Genomic DNA, 19,623 nt, shown 5'->3' on the forward strand with positions numbered 1-19,623 from the left:
TATCTAGGATAGTTATTCATATTAAGCTTCTCACTAACAATATGGTTAAATTCAATAAACTTTCTAGCAAGACAAAGAAACTTCCAAAAATTGCATTTTGCATCCAAGAATATGCACCAACCCAAGCATGCAAGCTTTTCCATTGGTTGCATAATAATAACTACAATCTACAATTAGATGCCCTTTGTGTCTACAACTTAGCAAACACCTAAAACCTTACAAATTCAAAATCTATAACTATCGCATCTATGAGAGTGACTGACATAGTCCAAACTATAGCGTATCCAAAGACTATCATCAATCATCGTGCAAGGCCAAAATAACCTCAAAATGACAAAAATAAAAACAAAAAGGCCTAAAAGGCTTATTTGTAGAGTATATACATTGCTCTTTGTGGTCGCCTAGGGGATCCACCTATGAGAAATAATCTATATAATGTACATTCAAATGATATTAAGAAATACCCTCACATGCTATAAGGCCTTAAAATTACCTCTTTTACTTTAGTAAACTTATGAAAAAAAATTAATTGTAGTTTAAAAGTTCATATTATAAATATAATCTTGTAATTTTTACTAAATATAATACCATTTCTTTTGAACTCACATGGTATCTTACATATTCTATAAGGTGTACTCCCTGAGTGTGGTCACTAAGTTTTGATACAATTAAAGTCTACTCCTACTAGCCTAAAGAGTCTCTTATGGCTACATCCTTGGGCAATTGAACAAGAAGGAAGAGCCTCTTTCTTGTTGTGTACTTGCTTACTTTTGTACTCTATCACCTTCACCTTAGCCTTCGATTAGGCTTGGTGTAATCATAATAAGGCTCTAATACCATGAAAAGAAATAAGAGAAGAGAGAGGTAAAGTAACTATACGCATGTACACACATACATAATGGAGACTTGAGCATGCACAAATGTAGGGCAAAAACTATCTTCTTGTTCTTTCTTCTTCTTACACCCAAAATAATTTAATCCACAATATGATAAAATATTAATATGGAGGAATTGAAACACACACATACACACGATCATTATTTGAGAACCTGGTAAGGTAGATGCACCACCTATAGTCTCAATGACATTAAAGTATACTTGCTTAGATAAAGACAAAATGATAGTGGACTTACATAACTCATCAAGCTCCTTCCAAATATTAATATCCATATCTTTTGGTTTATGTCTTTGTATTTCAATGGCTTGATCTACTTCTTTTGCACCAAAACTTCCCAAATTTAGGACTTCCAATAGTTAAAATTGTTGCCATCCAACTTGTCAATGTTAAAATTGCTAAAATTTAGGACTTCCAATAGTTTGAATTGTTGCCATCCAGCTTGTCAATGTTATAGATTAGCACTATTCCTAAAAGCACTAGAAGCAACTATCATTATGATTGCAAAATAAAGAGAGAACATGCTATTGTAATTTCAATAAAATAGCTCCAAAACTAAGCCAAAAATGTATGCAACGAGAGGAGTATAAATCAATATGTTGCTCTCCACAAAGTAGAAGCAATAGAGTGCTTGAAACAAGTGTTTGCTCTCAATAAAAGAGCACAAAGCCAAATCACAATAAAATTGTAGTAAATGATAAGTCAACTGTAGGCAAATGTTCAATATAAAGTGCTCCCATTTCTAGGGAAGTCCAGATAGTAACAAGACTTACAATGCATCTAGTAGTGTCAAATAAAAAGCATGGAACTCCAAGTACCAAATATTGTTAGAGAATCCAAAAGTGTTAAATACATAGATGCATCTCAAATAAAGGGGTAACCAAGTACATAAGCTAATTGTGCATCAGAGATCTCTAAGCAATGATGAGATCTACTAAGTTGCAACCAACTTGCTACATGTATCCATGATTGACAACTCGTTGACATGAGGAAGTACCAAATAACCAAATATCAAATAAAGATTAACCCATAATGATCAATAGCTACAAGAACAGTGTCTGCATAAACCCATGTGATATGAGAAAGTACCATGTAACCAAATATCAAACAAATATTAGCCCACATTGATTAATAACTATAAGAACAATGCTTGCATAAACCAATGAACATATAGAGAGATTCCACGGGCTCTAAACTCCCACTGAAAGCAAATTAAAGAATGCAAAAGCAAAGCAACCTTAATGCACGTACATAATAACATCTAGAAACGCAATGATACAAAATAATACATTTGGAAGTGTATAAATTACATAAACATCCTAGCTCATAAATGATAGATCATTGACGAATGCAACCTTTGCCAAATATGACTATAAAGGAGCTTAAAGTCAAAACCCAAAGCTAAAAGAAGAGCATATCCAACGTAACTATCAGTGATAATAAGCATACACATGATCCAAGAACATTCGCAAGTGATATAAAAACATGTATTTTATTGATATTTAAGACATATGATTGCCTTCTATTGTTTATGATAGCAATGAACCTTCTAATAGAGCTGAGCAAAGTGGGCCCTAATCATTCTATAGACCATCCTCAAGTATAAAGACATTATTCTAGCATTAAACCTTCAGTGAATAAGCATTAAAGAAGCATAAAAATTTAAATGTTGGCTACCATGAACTGTAAACAACATGTTTGTCCACAATGTTAATCAATAACTGATCATTCTCTTCCAAGGTATGCCCAAGACACGGAGTCCAATATGTGAGAAAGAACCCCTAATAACCAGGCAAAACATGGGAGACTGAAATCGGAGCAAAATACTAGAGGTAGAAGTAGTAGGGATGCTTCCTAAAAATACACTAAAAATTGCGAGGGATGCTCATGGGTCTTCTCCTATTGTGTATGACCTCATAGATCACTTGGCAATGATCAAAATGTGCACTTGAAGCTAGGGAAGAAGTTGGAGAAGGTGGGGAGCTAATGCGTACCTCAAACGGATGAAGACCGATGTGTGGGAACTCCAATAGTCACAATGTGTGACTTGCCTTCCCTTTATTATTTTACCATAGCAAATAATAAAGAATACATATGACAGTGATGGGTGGTCACCACCTGTAGTGTATAGATGCATGGGCACTAAGTACAAGGTAAATATAAGCATGTAGGTGGCATAGGTGGCCTTTTACCCCCAACACACATGCACACAAATAATTTGGTTCTTGCCATTCATACATTAGGAAAATTTGGTGGTCATTTAGAAGGCTCTGTAAAGAAGTTTGACCAAAATGTCTCCTCCAAAAAGGGGGCATGTAGTAAAATTTTTGCAAATGAACTCCAAAGTTGTTGGACCTCACATATTTGATTGCCATTAAGCTACTCATCTAGCAAAGAGAGAGGGGAAGGTGTAACATGGATTTCATATACACTTTCATCCTTTTGCCATGCATGCAATCTCAAAAACATTGGTCAATATATAGCATACACTAGGCACATAATAGTCCACAAAGGCAACATTCATAGATCTATCTCTCACATTGGCTCTCTTTATCAATCAATTTATACTAGGCTTATTTTAAAAAGTTATACTTATAGTAATGATGTACTCCCACAGCTATATGCTCAAACCACTTGGGCTATAACCCTTGGATAATAACAATAGCAATAGCAATGATGTACTCACACAGCTATATGCTCAAACCACTTGGGCTACAACCCTTGGATATATCCCTCGAGGCATCTTTCAAAGTTAAAAGCTGGATGCTAACATGTTGTGGCTTAAGGCATGCTAATGCAAATATTTGAACTATTATTTGTGACTTAGTATAATTCTAGCATTACAGAAAAAGGAAGTTAAAAGCCATCTTAAAAGCAGAAACGAGGTAGTATTTATGAAATGGAAGACCTTCTTTAAGAAGATTTACCCAGAGGTGGTTTTTTTTTAAAACAAAAAGTGATGCCATATGCCCTCACAATGCTCTACAGAGGTGGAGCAAATCCACTAGTCCATCCCAAATCCACTACAGAGGTAGAGAAAATCCACTAGTCCATCCCAAATCCACTAGTCCATCCCTCGGAATTGAACCGGGCTTTTTACGCTGTGCACACAGATGCCTTAATGGCTGCTCTAAGCGTTGCGGGGTGCCTAGGGATTGTTATAAGTTGTGTCACTATGTTTGGCATGCCCAAAAATGGGCAGTAGCCAGTCATGGGGGGCGAGCCGGTCGTGTCCCGCCTGTGAATGAGCGGGAGTTCAAGTAAATTTGAAACAACCTGAACAACACACACACACACACACACACACACACACACACACACAGCAGAGAGCTAAACGGTTATGGCGTCTTTCTGCAGGGAAGACAGAGACTCATTCATCGCCAATCGCAGTTCCAGGACCCGCAAGCTCTGCTGAACGGTTTTGGCGCCTTCCTGCGGAGAATATAGACAGAGGAGCCTTCATCAACAATTGCTGCACCAGGAAGCACAAGCTCGGGATTGACACAGACAGACTCAGTCAATTCTTCATAAACATCGTCTAAACTGTCATGCGGGAACAATTTCATTACTAGTCGACAGTGTCCTGTGCCAGCCAAGTGCCTGTTTTACTTGTGCGTATGCTGCTCGGACCGGCTCTAAACAGGATTGCTGTAAGAGGCCTCTGAGCCAACATGCGAAGAGGACAGTAGTGGAGGTATCTGAGCCAACATGTCAGGAAAAGGGGACGATGATTGTGAGAGGGAGCCTCGATATGCCCACCTGCTGCAGCCAATTAGGGATCTGGCAGCAAATTGGGCAGTGGATGTGGCACAGGAACTGGAGAGCTATTTGGCAGAGTTGTCTTTGGCTCCAATTCCTGAAGACAGCCATGGTTCCTTCAATTTTGCAGAAGGTATGGCATACCTGCGTTGAAATTACTGTTGGTGCTGTCGCCCTGCTCACAATTAGCTATGTCACAATGCTTTGAAGAAACATTTCCCACTTTGCTAGTGCTGGCCGAATTTTTCTACAGGAACCAGATTTTTATAGCACAAGCACATGTCACAAGTGATGCAAAACAGGACAGAGATGGGGGAAGGGAAATGGGGAGGAATTGCCATCACGTGTGACCATCTAGTCACATGGAATGGGATGTGGGATGGAAAGAAGCTACCATCCCTGCAATCCTCAAGTCCAAAAATGTCCATCACTTTAAAATTTTATTAAAATTCAATTAGATAGGACTTTTGTTTCAAGTTGGAGTCAATCTAGTTAGCAAATGCTTCTCAAGATGGGACTAATGTGGATCAAAACAAAATATCTTTTGTTCTTGTAGCATATACCTGTTGATGCATTTTTGTTTCAAGTTGGTGTCAATCTAGTAAGGAAGTGCTTCTCAAGCTGGGACTAATGTGGATCAAAACAAAATATATTTTGTTCTTATAGCATATACCTGTTTATGCATTTTTTAAAACTGTGACTTTCTATTCAAATGACGTGCAAATGTTCTAAGATACACATGCATGGATTGTAGCTGCACTTTTGATACAGGGTTCAATTCAAATATACAGCAGGAAAGTCGAATACCTTTATGCTCTGGTGTTGCAGGCTTTGGAAGTCATTGCTCAAAAGAAGTAAGTCTGGGATTCTGGCTGTACATGATATTGTGTGTGCAATCTTCAGCAAGTTATGATACAAGCAATTAGCTGAAGATTCACAGTTGGATGATATAATTGCACTTGCACAGGCAGGGGCAGGAGAAGAGCAGTTCCATACAAGAAAATGGAAAAGATGTAGATATTGTTGAAGACAAAGAGGAGGATTTTTTGAACCTTGATGATGTCCCAGGTAGCGGTGTGCCAAGTTTGTCACTATTCTTTTAATCACTCAAGTTGTTTCAAAATCAAGTAATTATATGTTTGTTATGGGCAGAGGAAGCAAACATTGATATTGTTGATGAGGAAAATGGCCCTGGTTCTTTTACTCCAGCTGTAAAGCCACCTGCATGTTTACTTGTTGTAGAAGGCCATAATCCTGAGTTGTCTGGAGAAGCTGGAGAGTTGGCTTCATACCAAGTAGGACAAAAGCTTAGCTATTTTTTCAATGGGCAGCAAAAGCCTTTTATTTGCAGAAAACTTTTTTAAAGTTGCTATTTCATAGTAATCTGCTAATGGGCACAGATTTCCACCAGCAGTCTACACAGAGATTTCTTGCTTCTAGACCCATGTGATGCAAAGGTCGTGGATGAGTATTGGAGGGCAAAAGAATTGAAACAGAAGAATGTAACTCCATCCAACCCTCCAAGTTCAGCTCATCGACGAACTCCGAGGAGTGGGGCTGGCACACCTAACCGCCGGTTATCTACTGCTCAAGACACCAACAACTTTGGGAGCTGTCAAAGGAATCATAGCACCGTGAAGAGCCCTGAGATGGCTGAAATGTATGATGGTGGTGTAGATGATTGGCATGATGATACTGGAGGTGCAGAAACATGGGGGGAGGGAGGCAATGGTGATGGTCTTGATGGTAAAGATGGGAATAACAGGTATACACACAATGATCAGAATCAAGTTGATGAAGGTGATGATGCTGTAGATCCTTGGGCACCCTTGAACCCTCATGAACCTGGGATGTTACCGGTGATGCCATATAGACGGGGTACTGATAAGGCTTGCTTTTGACAACCTTGGGCTTTATTTTTGTTAGGGTTATACAGATGATGAAGTATAAACTTGGATCATGGGTTGTCACAGGTAGATTAAACTCAAGAAAGAGAGGCATGAAAAAATCCCGTGATCCGTGTTTGGATGCCACATCTAATAGACCTGAACTGTCTAAGGTGTGGCAAGCTTTAGAGTGCTTGGAGAGGGAGATTCGTCAGTCAAAGCAAGCAGAGTCCCCCCCTCCTTATGAAAAGGTTTGATGCAATGTGTCTTGTGGAAGGTCACCCAACATGTCCCAAGTAAATTTGCTGTTTTGTTATGATGTCTCAGCCTGATATTGATTTACTTCTTCCATCTGGGTATAATTTAGTTGAGAAGCACTTTCATTTCTGGTGGATCAATAGCATTTGATGATGAAGAGTCCGATGACTCTAGTGATAGTGAATCTGACTCTGGACCTGGGGGATGGGACGCTGCTGATGAGCCGGTAGTGTACGAGCCAGATTTTGTGGAAGATTATGGTTCACAGGATCCTAGTCAGGTAAAGGATTCTCATCTGTATGATTCTTTTTTTGTGTGCCTCTGATGATAACATGCTGAGGTCTGAAAGATAAATGGGCTTGTGGATGCCTGTAGCAAAGCAAGCATGATATGGGCCTTGGTGAACCAGAAATATCAGCAAAAGCTGCAGACAAAGGAGCATGCCTTGAGGATCTCTGCCAGGTTCATCTGGTAAATGTTATGCTGCCTTTTTCTTTTTCCATCTGGTTGTCTTATTGTTTAACATTATGGAACCTGGCACTAACAGCTATTCTTACATAAGATTTTCATGAACCATACAGTAAAGAGAACCTATTTTTGGAGTCTTCAATACATTTGCATTGATTTAAACGATCAGGTTAGAATGTGCATTTCAGCTTATAGAACCGCTGTTGATGTATGACCAGCAGGAATCATACAGTGCACTCACTGCGTATGCTTAAAACAAGTAAAATTAACTATTAAATAATTATCATTTAGGCCTCAAGTGTGTTTGATTGCCCATTTCAGGATGAGTTTCTTAAAAAGCATACAGAGTCTGAAGTGCGGGCAGAACTTGCCACCAGGGTAACAAGCTGGAAACAGAAAATTGAAAAAAACCTTGCAGTACAGGTATGACAGACTCTCAAGTTTCTTTAAAGTTAAATACTATTGAGCCCTAGATGAAATTTGCTAAGTCTGTGCATTTTGGTTTGACATTGTGACCTCTGCAGGAGTCTCATTGTGATGTTTGCTGTAGAGAACTGCAGTGTGTTTTTGATCAGTTGGTTTAACATTGTTAAGTTTGCAGGACTCTCATCCTCCATTTGATATACATGCATATGGGGAGCGAGTACTTTGCAAGCTTACAGTCTCTCCAGATGCGATGGATGAATGTGTCATAGAGAAATCCTTTGTGGATATTGTGGCAGGGCTTGAAAGGCATGAAGTTGCAAGAACTTTTGCTGCACTTTTACAGCTGGTAACATTCCTGTTTTTTGTTGCCTCAAGTTCTTGGTTATTCTCTTAGGAAAATGTTGAAGGTGCTGTCAACCCTATGGCTGGTGCATTATGGCCTAGTCATGCCCAGTATGTATTCTGTTTGGTAACTCTAGCTGAAAGGTGATGTGCTATTCCAGGTGAACAATGGAAATGTCTCACTCGAAAAAGGTCATGCAGATTGCTTGCCTATATGCTTCACAGCAGAGCACTCGTTTTCTGTGAGGCTTCTTAGCAGCCGGAAGGCACATGAGGAAATGCTGCATTACAGGGCTCCTTCTGCAATGAATTCAGCCAGGAAATCTTCCAGGAAAGGGAAGAGAGTACCCTCAAAGCTGTCATCTATGGAAGTAGAAGGTGAGAATGTAGTGAGTAGTTTCTTGTTCAGCGGAGTCCACAGCCCAGCTGCAGCCAATACACCACATAAGTTAATGTCTTCTGGGAAGAGCAAGCGGATGGCTAAGGGGAGAATTGGGGAGCCTGAAGGAGAGGCAGAAGTAGGGATGCCAAATAAAAACCTTAGTCCCAAGTCTACTCCGGAGGGGAAAAGGAGAAGACGGCGGCAGTCACTAAAACCTGTTCAAGTTTTACTAGCAGGGTAAAGGTGCTCACATTTGCTGGTTATTGTTCTCTGTTTTCCTTCTCTATGTGAACACATTTCTTTCTGACAAACTTGATGCAAGTATCTTGTTCCTTGTCAGAGAGTGTACAATGTATCAACACTCCTAATTATCACCACATCGAAAGGTCCCTCTGACAACAGAGATCTGATGATGAGACACTGCTTGTCAAAAGATTATCTCTATCAGAGAAGGATCTTAAGGGTGTTTTCTTCGATCCTGCCAAAACATTTGGCATTGTATAACATTCTCAAGTATGGGCCCTTCCAAGGTTTGGAATTTTGTATTTAAGTTTCATGGAATCAAAAGGTCTGTACATGTGATCTGACCCCTTTTTCTTAGCTAAGGTAACTATGCTTATTTTGTGCAGTGAGATTAGATGATTCATATGGAAACCCTTTTTAAGTATTAAGGAGAAAACAATGCATCTTTCAACCTCCTAAATTGATGACGACATAAGGTCATTGTTGGTATAAAGATGGTTGTGACTAGTGGGACTAAGCTTTTTTATGCCTGAAGAGTCCCAATGAATATATGGTCACAAGAGAGCTCATACGATTTAATAGACCAAGTTCCAGCCACCTTCAAGTATCTCATTTTTATTATTTACGAGGACCGAGAGCAGTATTTTGTTTTCTGGATCCTGCATTCCATTTCATTTTTCTTTTCAAATGTAAACAACCTTTCCAATCAAGGACAGTTTGAAGGCAAGTAGAGTGAGCAAACAAGTTGAGTGATTTGAAAGCATTGGACCAGTGATTACTGTTGACATGTAGAAAGCGATCTGGCAGCAAGTTAGACAGACAGCATCATAGTCAACTGCTTCATTTGTAGGCCAGCAAAAAGAAGACTCCCTCAGAAATCCATTGCCTGCATCCCAAAGTCTGCATTGAGATGGGATCCTGGCAGATTGTGCATGAAAAGGTGATCATTATTGCTCAGTTGCATTGAAGTTGGATCAAAGAAAGTAGGCTGGTTGGCCATTGTAGTCTCTTGGGGTACCTTTCGTAGGTTTGCCTATTGAAAGGGATGCGGGAGATGCGGGAGAGGAGCATACACATGTAGGTGCTGGTAACAATGTTATGACAGCCTTATTGCACTTTCATATATATATGAATAAAGAATATGGGCGGTCATTGTACATGGGCAGGCTGAAGGGCCTTTTACCCTAACAACCTCCCACAAGGCCAATGGGCCAGGGAGTGAAAAAACAAAACAAAAGAAAAGAGACAGGGTGAGGAATTATGACATCTCACCCAATGCCCAATCAAAAAGCGAGCTGTGTAATAATTGGCGGGAACTTCCGCATAAGAAGAGTCGAGTATCCTTGAGTCCATAACATCCAGGAGATAAGCGATCTCATAGCTCTAGACAATAGATCAATCCATGATTTTTTTCCATGAAGCAAGCAGCAACACAACTCATAAGTGCACGGTTGTAAAGCATCATCGTTAGAGTAGTGCATAGCATCAGCGTGGTGTATACAAGACAGTGGAGAGCATCCAAACTCTCAGAGTCAATTATTGAAAGAGGGTCAGTATCCCGGACACAAGCCAGATAGGGTCTCAAGATAGTATGTGGCCTCAACGAAGCGGAAGATTGATATATGGTTGTAGAATTAGCCATAAAGCGCACTAAACGCACATAAAGAGGTTTGAGAGGTATCTGCGTCTCATAAAAGATAGTATGACATCTGTGTAGAACTTGCTCGGCATCTAAATTTCAAAATCTGCAAGTCGTAAAGTCACCATCTCCATAACCAAGGAGTATGTATCTGCGTGATATAGGCTCATGTGGCATACTGGCAGATGTCTGGCAGTCGAACATCCTCAAGTGATCATAGGAGGGTTTTATGCCACTACATGTCTCGTGTAGAGTAATAACATTCAAAGAGAAACACGACGTTCGATTAACCAAGCAGATTGCCGTCATAAGGGCCTTAGTCCAAAAGCCATAAGACAATCTAGCTATGGTAAGCATAGAAGCAACCTTTGCCTGTAAAGTCAAGCACATGTCATGAGCAGTCCCATAATACCGTGGGCATTAGAAATCAATGCCATATTGTTGACAAGAGATTCGTAAGCTGGGAGAGATAGCATGACTCTCATAATCCATTTGTAAGCATCTAGACTTGCTACTAGTAGAATCTATAAACCTGTCAAGCATAGTAACAACATCCTCAATTCGTACCAAAGGGTAAGCCCAAACACGGTGGGTAGCATGATCCATGAAGGTCACAAAATATGACGGTCCACCAAGTGACTGGGAAGGCATAGGTCCATATATTGCAACATGGACTAGATCTAGAGTAGCATGCCCGCACATGATTGCTATAAGCCAAAGAGGCTCTGTACGGACCATGAGTACAATGAGGGCAAGTAGCATGGGGAAGAGCAGGAAATAAGCCCATATCACATAAAGCATCCATCTCAATGTGTCGTACATGGCCTAGGCGACAATGCCCAAATCGGAAAGCGAGTTGTGCAATAAGTGGCGGGAACCTCACAAGAAGAGTCAAGCATCCTTGAGTCCATGACATCCAAGAGATAAGCGATCCCATAGCTCTAGACAATAGAGCAATCCATGATTGCTTTTCATGAAGCAAGCAACACAACTCATAAGTGCACGGTTGTAAAGCATCATCATCAGAGTAGTGCATAGCATCAGCGTGGTGTATACAAGACAGCGGAGAGCATCCAAACTCTCAGAGTCAATCATTGAAAGAGGGCCAGCATCTCGGACACAAGCCAGACGAGGTCTCAAGATAGTATGTGGCCTTAGCGAAGCGGGAGACTGACATATGGTTGTAAAATTAGCCATAAAGCGCACTGAACGCGCATCAAGAGGCTTGAGAGGTGTTTGCATCTCATAAAAGATAGTATGATGGTTGTGTAGAACTTGCTCGGCATCTAAATCTCAAAACCTGCAAGTCGTAAAGTCACCATCTCCATAACCAAGGAGTATGCATCTGCGTGACATAGGCTCATGTGGCATACTGACAGATGTCTGGCAGCCAAACATCCTCAAGTGATTGTAGGAGGGTTTCATGCCACTATATGTCTCATGCAGAGTAATAACATCCAAAGAGAAACACGACGTTCGATTAATCGAGTAGACTGTTGTCATAAGGGCCTTAGTCCAAAAGCCATAATACAACCTAGCTATGGTAAGCATAGAAGCAACCTTTGCTTGTAAAGTCAAGCACATGCCATGAGCAGTCCCATAATACCATGGGCATTAGAAATCAATGCTATATTGTTGACAAGAGATTTGTAAGCTGGGAGAGATAACATGACTCTCATAATCCATCTGCAAGTATCTAGGCTTGCTACAAGCAGAATCCATAAACCTGTCAAGCATAGGAACAACATCCTCAATTCGTACCAAAGGGTAAGCCCAAACATGGTGGGTAGCATGATCCATGAAGGTTACAAAATACAACGGTCCACCAAGTGATTGGGAAGGCATAGGTCCATATACTACAACATGGACTAGATCTAGAGGAGCATGCCGCACATGATCGCCATAAGCCAAAGAGGCTCTACACGGACCATGAGTACAATGAGGGCAAGTAGCATGGGGAAGAGCAAGCAATAAGCCCATATCACATAAAGCATCCATCTCAACGTGTCGTACATGGCCTAGGCGACAATGCCATAACAATGCATGTGGTATCTGCGTAACTGCAACCATAGAATCTCCCACATGAGAGATATGCACTACATAATCACTGCCATATCTAACACCTCTGGCTAATACAAAGCAACCACGATGGATTTTCCATGAAGTATCTCCAAGAGAGACATAATATCTTGCACCATGCAATTGACTAATAGAGATCAGGGTCTTACTGAGCGTAGGTATATGCAAGACATCACCGAGGATAAGAGAAGATCCATTTGGCAAAGCCAAGTGTATATTCCCTGTACCAATAATATGACAATCTTGCTCAAGGCCCAAAGAAATATATCCATCAACCTCCTTGTAAGAAGAGAACCAAGCTCTATGCGGAGTAAGATGACAAGATGCCACACTGTCTAAAAGCCAATCAAAGGTATAGGCCGTATCATTGAGCAAATAATCTGCAAGGTAACACGATGCCAGGAGTCTAGGCTCAGCTGTATCATCATGGGTAACTATATGCACCATACCACTATTAACAATGGTCTCACCTATTGTATCACTGACTCTGCTCTCATGTCTAGTGCGGCGCAATCTTTTCTGCTCTCTAATCCCCTTGAAGCATTTATGCTTCACATGCTTTGTCTTTCCACAATGAAAGCAAGCAGATACTGTAAAAGCTGTAGAAGAGGACAATTGCTTTGTAATAGCATGAGTAGGGCTTTCCAATACATCTAAGGAGCTCAAAGAATCACGGGAACTCTCATAAGAGAGAACATGCTCATCAAGAGGACTGTCTGCATGACTAGAAGAGCTGGAAGTCCTTATAGCATACTGCAAAGGAGACTCATCCAAATCAGAAGGGGAGAACACAAAGGCATCAACCATGGATGTAAAAGCTCCCACATGGACAAGCTTAGCAGACAAAAGCATGACATATCCAACCATTGTAGCTCGCAGCCATAAAAGCATAAGCATGCCTCGGAGCCATAAATGCATAAGAATTCCCGAAACATAGGAGTATATATAACTTTGCAGTGTCTTATGCCATGTATTGACATACATGTCCAACCAAGAACGACAGGTAGCAAATAAACCTGCAAGAATCAAGCTCCAATAAAAGCCCAAATATCTATGTAAAAGCATCCAGGTAAGAGGCTTTGTAAAATACATAGTAGCAGACCATGTGCATACACGGGTGGCCATAAAGATTAGCTGCTCCCTGACATACATGGGCAATAGCAGTCCAAATAGCATAGATGCTATACAATAGAGAAGTAGGACGACCATAATTGTAAATCCCAAGCACTATCCAAGTCCACTGATTAGTAAGTATCCCGCATATCAAATGCAAACGAGCAATCACAGCTCAATATGTAACTGCCAAAATAGGGGGGCAATTCACTGCTCAATACTTGTAAGTGCATCCAAGTAATAGCCAAGATCCATAATCAGAGCATAAAATCCCATATAGCATCCAAGGTCGTAACGGAAAAAGCCAAGTCAATGTCCAACTGCTCAAGAGAATACTCAAATGAATCTCGAGACGAGCTCAAACAACTGCCATCCATAGACAAAGCATAAAGCATTAACCAAGACATCATAATTCGTACTAGGTAGCCTAGGCATAAACCATGTCATAGATGAAATGCCAGTTGCAAAGAAGTGACAGTCAAACCCAAATCGAGCTCTAATCTTAGCTCAAAAGCATTCCGGAGCATAAACAAGACATGTGGCATAGTCCAAATACATCATGACATCATACCGAGTAGCCGAGAGAACCCCGTGATCAATAGGCATAATCCAACTATAGCATAAATAGCTTCAGTCCACACTTGCTTTTGGTGGTGGCTTTGCCCTTATGCGGCTTTTTCTATTGCTGGTCTGTCATTCCTCTCAAGCAGTGATCCTTTTTCCCTTTTAGGTTTCTGATTGCTGGTTGGCCCTTTTCATTGTTGAGTGGTCCATTTTAGGGTAGGTGACATCAATTTTAGAGCTTTATTTTTGCCTCTAGCAGGTTGCCCATCTGCTGCCCCAATGTTTGGGCCTTCCCTAGCTTGTTGCTAGCCTCTAGGGTTGCATTTTCTCAGCTAACAATCAATACTCAGTGTGCAACCTATATAGGCCCATCGCCTCATGGGGTGCACCCATAAGAACTTTGGAAGGGTATTGGACACCCCCTTCATATATATGTAGTGATAACTTTTCCAAAAAAAAAAAGTAATAAAAACACCCCTCTAAATTTTGTTAAATACATAACCTTTCTCTTCGTTGCGTGCAGTATACTTAACATCTTTAAAGGTGCACCTCTTGAGTCTACTGCTCATGTTGTCATGTCAAGCTGTTTCCTTGCCCTATCGGTGGTTATCTCAGTTTCGTTGCAGGTCATCATCCAGTTTGCCTTCCTCATCAGTCAGCATCTCGTTCATTCTTTGCTGCCCGGACTTGGTGCCCTCACTGCCTTGCCATCATCTTGCACTTGTGCAAAGGACTTCCTCAGTCACAGCAGCCTTGTATGCAATCTCCTTTCATTTAGCATTATACATGTTACTGCCCTCTCTTTCTCTCCCTTTGTGTTCATTCTCTCTCACTGGTTGGTCACTACCTCATTGAAACATTTTGCTGTGCTAATTGTGGTGTCTCTAGCAATTTTGGATTGTTGTATACTATATTTTTTGCATCTATTCTGTGTGAGGTAGTGGTTTTCTTCAAGCACGTTTTTTTTTGTTCTTGTACACTGCTTGAACTCTTGGAATTGTGCTTGTTGGGCTGAAGTCTTTGTAGTTAACTCTCTCAACCTCCTCTTCACTTCATTGTCTCTACCTCTTCTCTCCAATGGCAGCTCCTTGTTCTACTGATGATAAGTTAAGGGTCTTGACTATCCCACTTGGGGCGCTATGAAAGCTTGGTTTGTGTAGAAGCGCATGTGGTACGTTGTTTTAGGAGCCGTTGTACATTAGGAGCCGTTGTACATTAGGAGCCATTGTACATCCCAGGATTGTAGATTCTATTCGAAAAGATTGGGGTTGCGACAACTATGAGGAGGTTGTGCTTACTTAGGACAAAAATGATTCTCTTTTTGTGACATGCTCGAGCTAAGGGAGAGGATGTTTGGTAGTTGCTCAGATACCTTTCTTGAGCGATGTTGTTTGGACCCCTTTAGGATTTATAGGCTTAGCTTGTCAGGCAATTTCCAAGTCTACCTTGCAGCAAAACGTTACAGCCTTGACCCATGAGGATTGACCTAAGGGACTTGTGACTTAACAATCTTTACTAGCAATTAAGCTTCTAGCCAAGAAAGATCACTTTGGAACTTGGTCGAGAGCAAACTAATCATTGCATTTGGTTCAATGAGAGAGTGAAGCAAAGGAAAGTTGAGCAAATCCTTTGCCTCTTAAGGCATAATTTAAATTTTCCCCCTCTAAAATGATGCTAGTTGTGTCCTCTAAAACGATCTTACGAATATGATCGTAGCTAGTTATGTTATGGTTTATTCCCATGAATTTTCATTAGGAAAGCATTTGACTAATTGGGTCTACATGTTCATAGGACAATGTCACGACAATTGTCCATTTGCTTTCCATATATAGATTTGTTCTTAATTATTTAAGTAGGTTCTACCACGTTATAAGAACATATAAAAATAGCTTCGTTAATTAGTCTATTACACAGAGTTTGTTGAATGTCTTTAGGCATGATATAGAAGCAATAGAAAAGTCTTTTCCAAATAGTGTCAAGGCAATTATTTTGAATAATCATTGTCTTGACCATGCTACCATTGCATAATTTCTATCTTCGCCTAGGATTCCATTTGTCTAGAACATGGAGCCGATCGAGAAAACAAATTTATCATTGCGAACTTCTAACATCTCTTCAAGTGATCTTGTCCCTCCAACAAGTAATAACTTATTGATACGAGCTTCTCTTGGTTCCCTACAATACTAACTTGAAGCATCTTCTCCTTTTATTGAATTTACCCTTGATAAGTAAGTTAGAGGAAGATTGTTTAAAATAAGTCTTTTTGTTATCGATTGTTGTAAGGGCTTGTAACTTGTACACCCCTTTGCTAGAGTTGAGATTCATGATCATATGATTGGGTGTTAAGAGTCTCATTATTTGGACTCACTTTTGGGCCTTGTAGGAATTGCAATGTTATTGGCTTATTAAAAAAGGGGGTATAAATAACTATATCAATTGCATCTCAAAACTATATCATCTAACATATCATTGGAAAGTCTTGATTAGATAATTGGAAAGTATTGATGAGAGGATTCTAACACACCAACCTCCAACAAATTTGGAGACTATATACTCTAATTATGGCCTCTTAGCCAAAAAGTAGCCTCACCCTCATTTAATCTTATGGAATCTTTGTTCGAATCCCAAAGATCTTAAAAGGTCCAAAAGTGAGTCCAAATGTCCCCTAACGTATGCTTATTTGTATTTAAATGCTTAATAATAATTGTATTTGAAATGGGGATGCAATTTTTAACAAAGAGTTTCCTTGTATCCATCCCTAACAACTTTTACTTGTAGCCTAGTCCTTTGGTTCCGATAATTCACTATGGCAAAAGATATGATAGACACTTTGCTGAGTTACAATTAGTGCAAGATGATTAATAAAGTATCTATTTGATTACACTATTCTTTCAAATTCGCTAGTGCAGCCTATATGAATTGTGTGAATACAAAGGATATGTGCTTGTTTCTTTCATTGAACTCATGAGATTAACTTTTAATACATATTTGATTTAGAAGTACTTTGTTTGATGTCATGGCATTTTGCTTAGGGGATGCTTGCCATAAATTGTTTAGGTTCCATCATGAATGAAAGATAGATTGAAGGAAAGAAGGGATTGAAGGTTTCCCACAAACTTGGATTTGAATGCATCCCACTCATTGCTTGTGTACGTCGTGAGCTCTACTTTTTGTGCTTTGCTTTCTCTCTTACACTACCTCTCTCTACTCTATCTTGCTCGTTTTCCTTCTCTCTCTCTCTCTCTCTCTCTCTCTCTCTCTCCTCTCTTTTAATCATTTCTCTTCCTCTCTCCCGAGTCTATTCTCTTCTCTCTTTATCTATTCTCTCTCTCTCTCTCTCTCTCTCTCTCTCTCTCTCTCTCTCTCTCTCTCTCTCTCTCTCTCTCTCTCTCTCTCTCTCTCTCTCTCTCTCTCTCTCTCTCTCTCTCTCTCTCTCTCTCTCTCGCTATGTACATGCACACCACTTTCCATTATTGTTCAAGGGATTTTGTGTTGCATTAGTTCAATGGAATCCCATCGGATGGACATCAACATCGATTCTGTTAATGTATAATGACAACTTGATATTGAGAAGCTCTTGTCATCATAGTTGGATACCTCCTACTAGTTGAAACTTTATCATATTTTCCTCTTGAATCCTAACATTTTTATTTCCAAACTTACAAGGCTTGTTGATAATGGTGATTCTTTAGTTAAGGAAGATGAATAGAACCTTAATCAATATGTGGACTCTTTAAAGGCCATACTTAAGAATCTTTTTGCATATATTAGCATAATGTTCCAGGATGAAAACCCTTGACCAAAAATGATTGTGGATGTTGCCACCCCCTCCCCTTCTAACCCTACTTAGCACGAGTGCTTTACTCCTTGAAGAATGCTCTAAAGTTGATGCAGAGTTTCTTGACACCACTTGGGAGACCCTTAAGTTGGTTAAGGGTTTTGATAAAGGCTCTTACATGGATGCTTTCATCTCTCCTTGAACCTTGGAAGTGTATCTCCAAGCATGTGGGCACTAGCCCTAGTCTTATGGTGTATTCACATTGGTAGTCCCAATCCCCACAAGAATGTGGCTCCTAATCTTAGGGGAGGATGCCACATCTAACACAAAAAGATACTATGCTAGTGTGGCCCATGATGGGGTCTCTACCCTTAGTATAATAACCATTTTGAATGGACCCTAACTATGAGTGACTCACCTTATGAAATAAGTGTCTAAACCAAATCTAATAAGCCTATTTGCTATTGCACATGAAAAGTATGATGCCAAATTTCTCTAGAGTGTCTTCAACTATCTAAGAAGGGAAGAGTATGCAATGGGAGTGCGAGTCAGAAGTGGAGCAACAGTGTCGAGAGTGAACACAAAGATGAGTGTACCAGATTGTAATGGTACACAAAGAATAAAGAACATGCTTATATGTTAGGGTACAAAAAAGGCCATGTCCAAATCACAGAGTCTTTGCAACTCTAGTGTATCCTTTCCATAGCATATACGCTTCTCTTGTGTACCTTTTAAGTATTTGAAAATATATTTCATTACTTTCCAATGTGGCTTGCTTGGGTTAGACATGAATCTACTAACAATTCCCACTACAAGAGCAATATTAGGTTGAGTTGCAACCATAGCTGATGCATAAGGTATATCCTTCGTAGCACTAGCAGTTGTATCAATCTTTGGGCAATCAGCTTTGCCAAGCTTTGTATGTGGTGGTAAAGGCACACCGAGGGGCTTAGCATTAGCCATATTAAACCTATCAAGTACTTTGTGAATGTACTTGTCTTGTGAGAGAAACAAAAAGTGCTACCCTCTATCTCTTTTAATGCACATGTCCAAAGTGTGTTCAGTTGCCCCTAAATCTTTCATAGAGAAGGCTGAAATTAGCTGCCTTTTAAGAGCATTCAAAGTACTCTTATGCTTTCCTGCAATTAGAATGCCATCCACATACAAGACTGGCACAATAAGACTTCCATCATCAACCTTTATAGTGTATAAGCAGTGATTTGCATGATTGCATTTAAATCCATGGCTGAGCATGAAGATATCAAACTTTTTGTGCCACTATTTAGCCCCTTGTTTTAGTCCATATAAGCTGCGTTTTAGCTTACAAAGCAAATGCCCTTTTCTTGGAATGGTAAAACCTTTTGGTTGTTTCATGTACAACTCTTCATCCAAGTCACCATGAAGAAAAGTAGTCTTCACATCAAACTCATCCAACTCTAAATCCAAGGATGCAATGAAAGCAAATGCAAAACATGGAGTGCAGTCATCTTCACTGTTGGTGAGAAGACATCTTGGAAGTTTATGCCTTCCTTCTATGTATAGCATTTAGCAACCAATCATGTATTGTACTCGGGTTTCCCATCAATACATTTCACTTTGTAAACCCATTTATTAGGGATAGCTATCCTATCCTTGGGCAAAGGTACAAGCTCCCAAGTGTTATTTTCATACAAAGACTTCATCTCTTCTTGCATAGCAAGCTCCCATTTTCTCTTGTTTTCACATGACTATGCCTCTCTAAATGTTAGAGGCTCACTCTCATTAGTCAACAATATGCAATCCAAAAATGAC

At 40.0% G+C, this 19,623-nt stretch overlaps 1 protein-coding gene across 1 annotated transcript; it reads left to right on the forward strand.

Annotated features, from left to right (window-relative positions):
* Positions 1 to 4,041: 4,041 nt before the first annotated feature.
* HEB2 (condensin-2 complex subunit H2-like protein) lies at positions 4,042 to 9,002 on the forward strand. Its single transcript, XM_087670799.1, has 12 exons — positions 4,042 to 4,155; positions 4,253 to 4,787; positions 5,409 to 5,508; positions 5,622 to 5,722; positions 5,807 to 5,949; positions 6,055 to 6,532; positions 6,628 to 6,791; positions 6,908 to 7,078; positions 7,174 to 7,269; positions 7,588 to 7,689; positions 7,868 to 8,038; positions 8,196 to 9,002. Exons 2-12 carry the CDS (start codon positions 4,604 to 4,606, stop codon positions 8,655 to 8,657), a joined length of 2,172 nt encoding a protein of 723 aa, XP_087526925.1. The 5' UTR covers positions 4,042 to 4,155; positions 4,253 to 4,603; the 3' UTR covers positions 8,658 to 9,002.
* Positions 9,003 to 19,623: the final 10,621 nt, after the last annotated feature.

This window comes from Lygodium microphyllum, chromosome 28 (assembly GCF_053477565.2).
Source record: "Lygodium microphyllum isolate KBCC chromosome 28, Lygodium_microphyllum_v1.1.10, whole genome shotgun sequence".
In the NCBI taxonomy this organism is placed as follows: Eukaryota; Viridiplantae; Streptophyta; class Polypodiopsida; order Schizaeales; family Lygodiaceae; genus Lygodium; species Lygodium microphyllum.

Excerpts from the sequence above, each read along its gene's own strand:
- HEB2 (XM_087670799.1), top strand. The coding sequence starts at position 4,604 with ATGTCAGGAAAAGGGGACGATGATTGTGAGAGGGAGCCTCGATATGCC. Across the intron at positions 5,950-6,054 it reads GAGAGTTGGCTTCATACCAA|ATTTCCACCAGCAGTCTACA; the intron begins GTAGGACAAAAG and ends TAATGGGCACAG. Across the intron at positions 7,270-7,587 it reads ATCTCTGCCAGGTTCATCTG|GATGAGTTTCTTAAAAAGCA; the intron begins GTAAATGTTATG and ends TGCCCATTTCAG.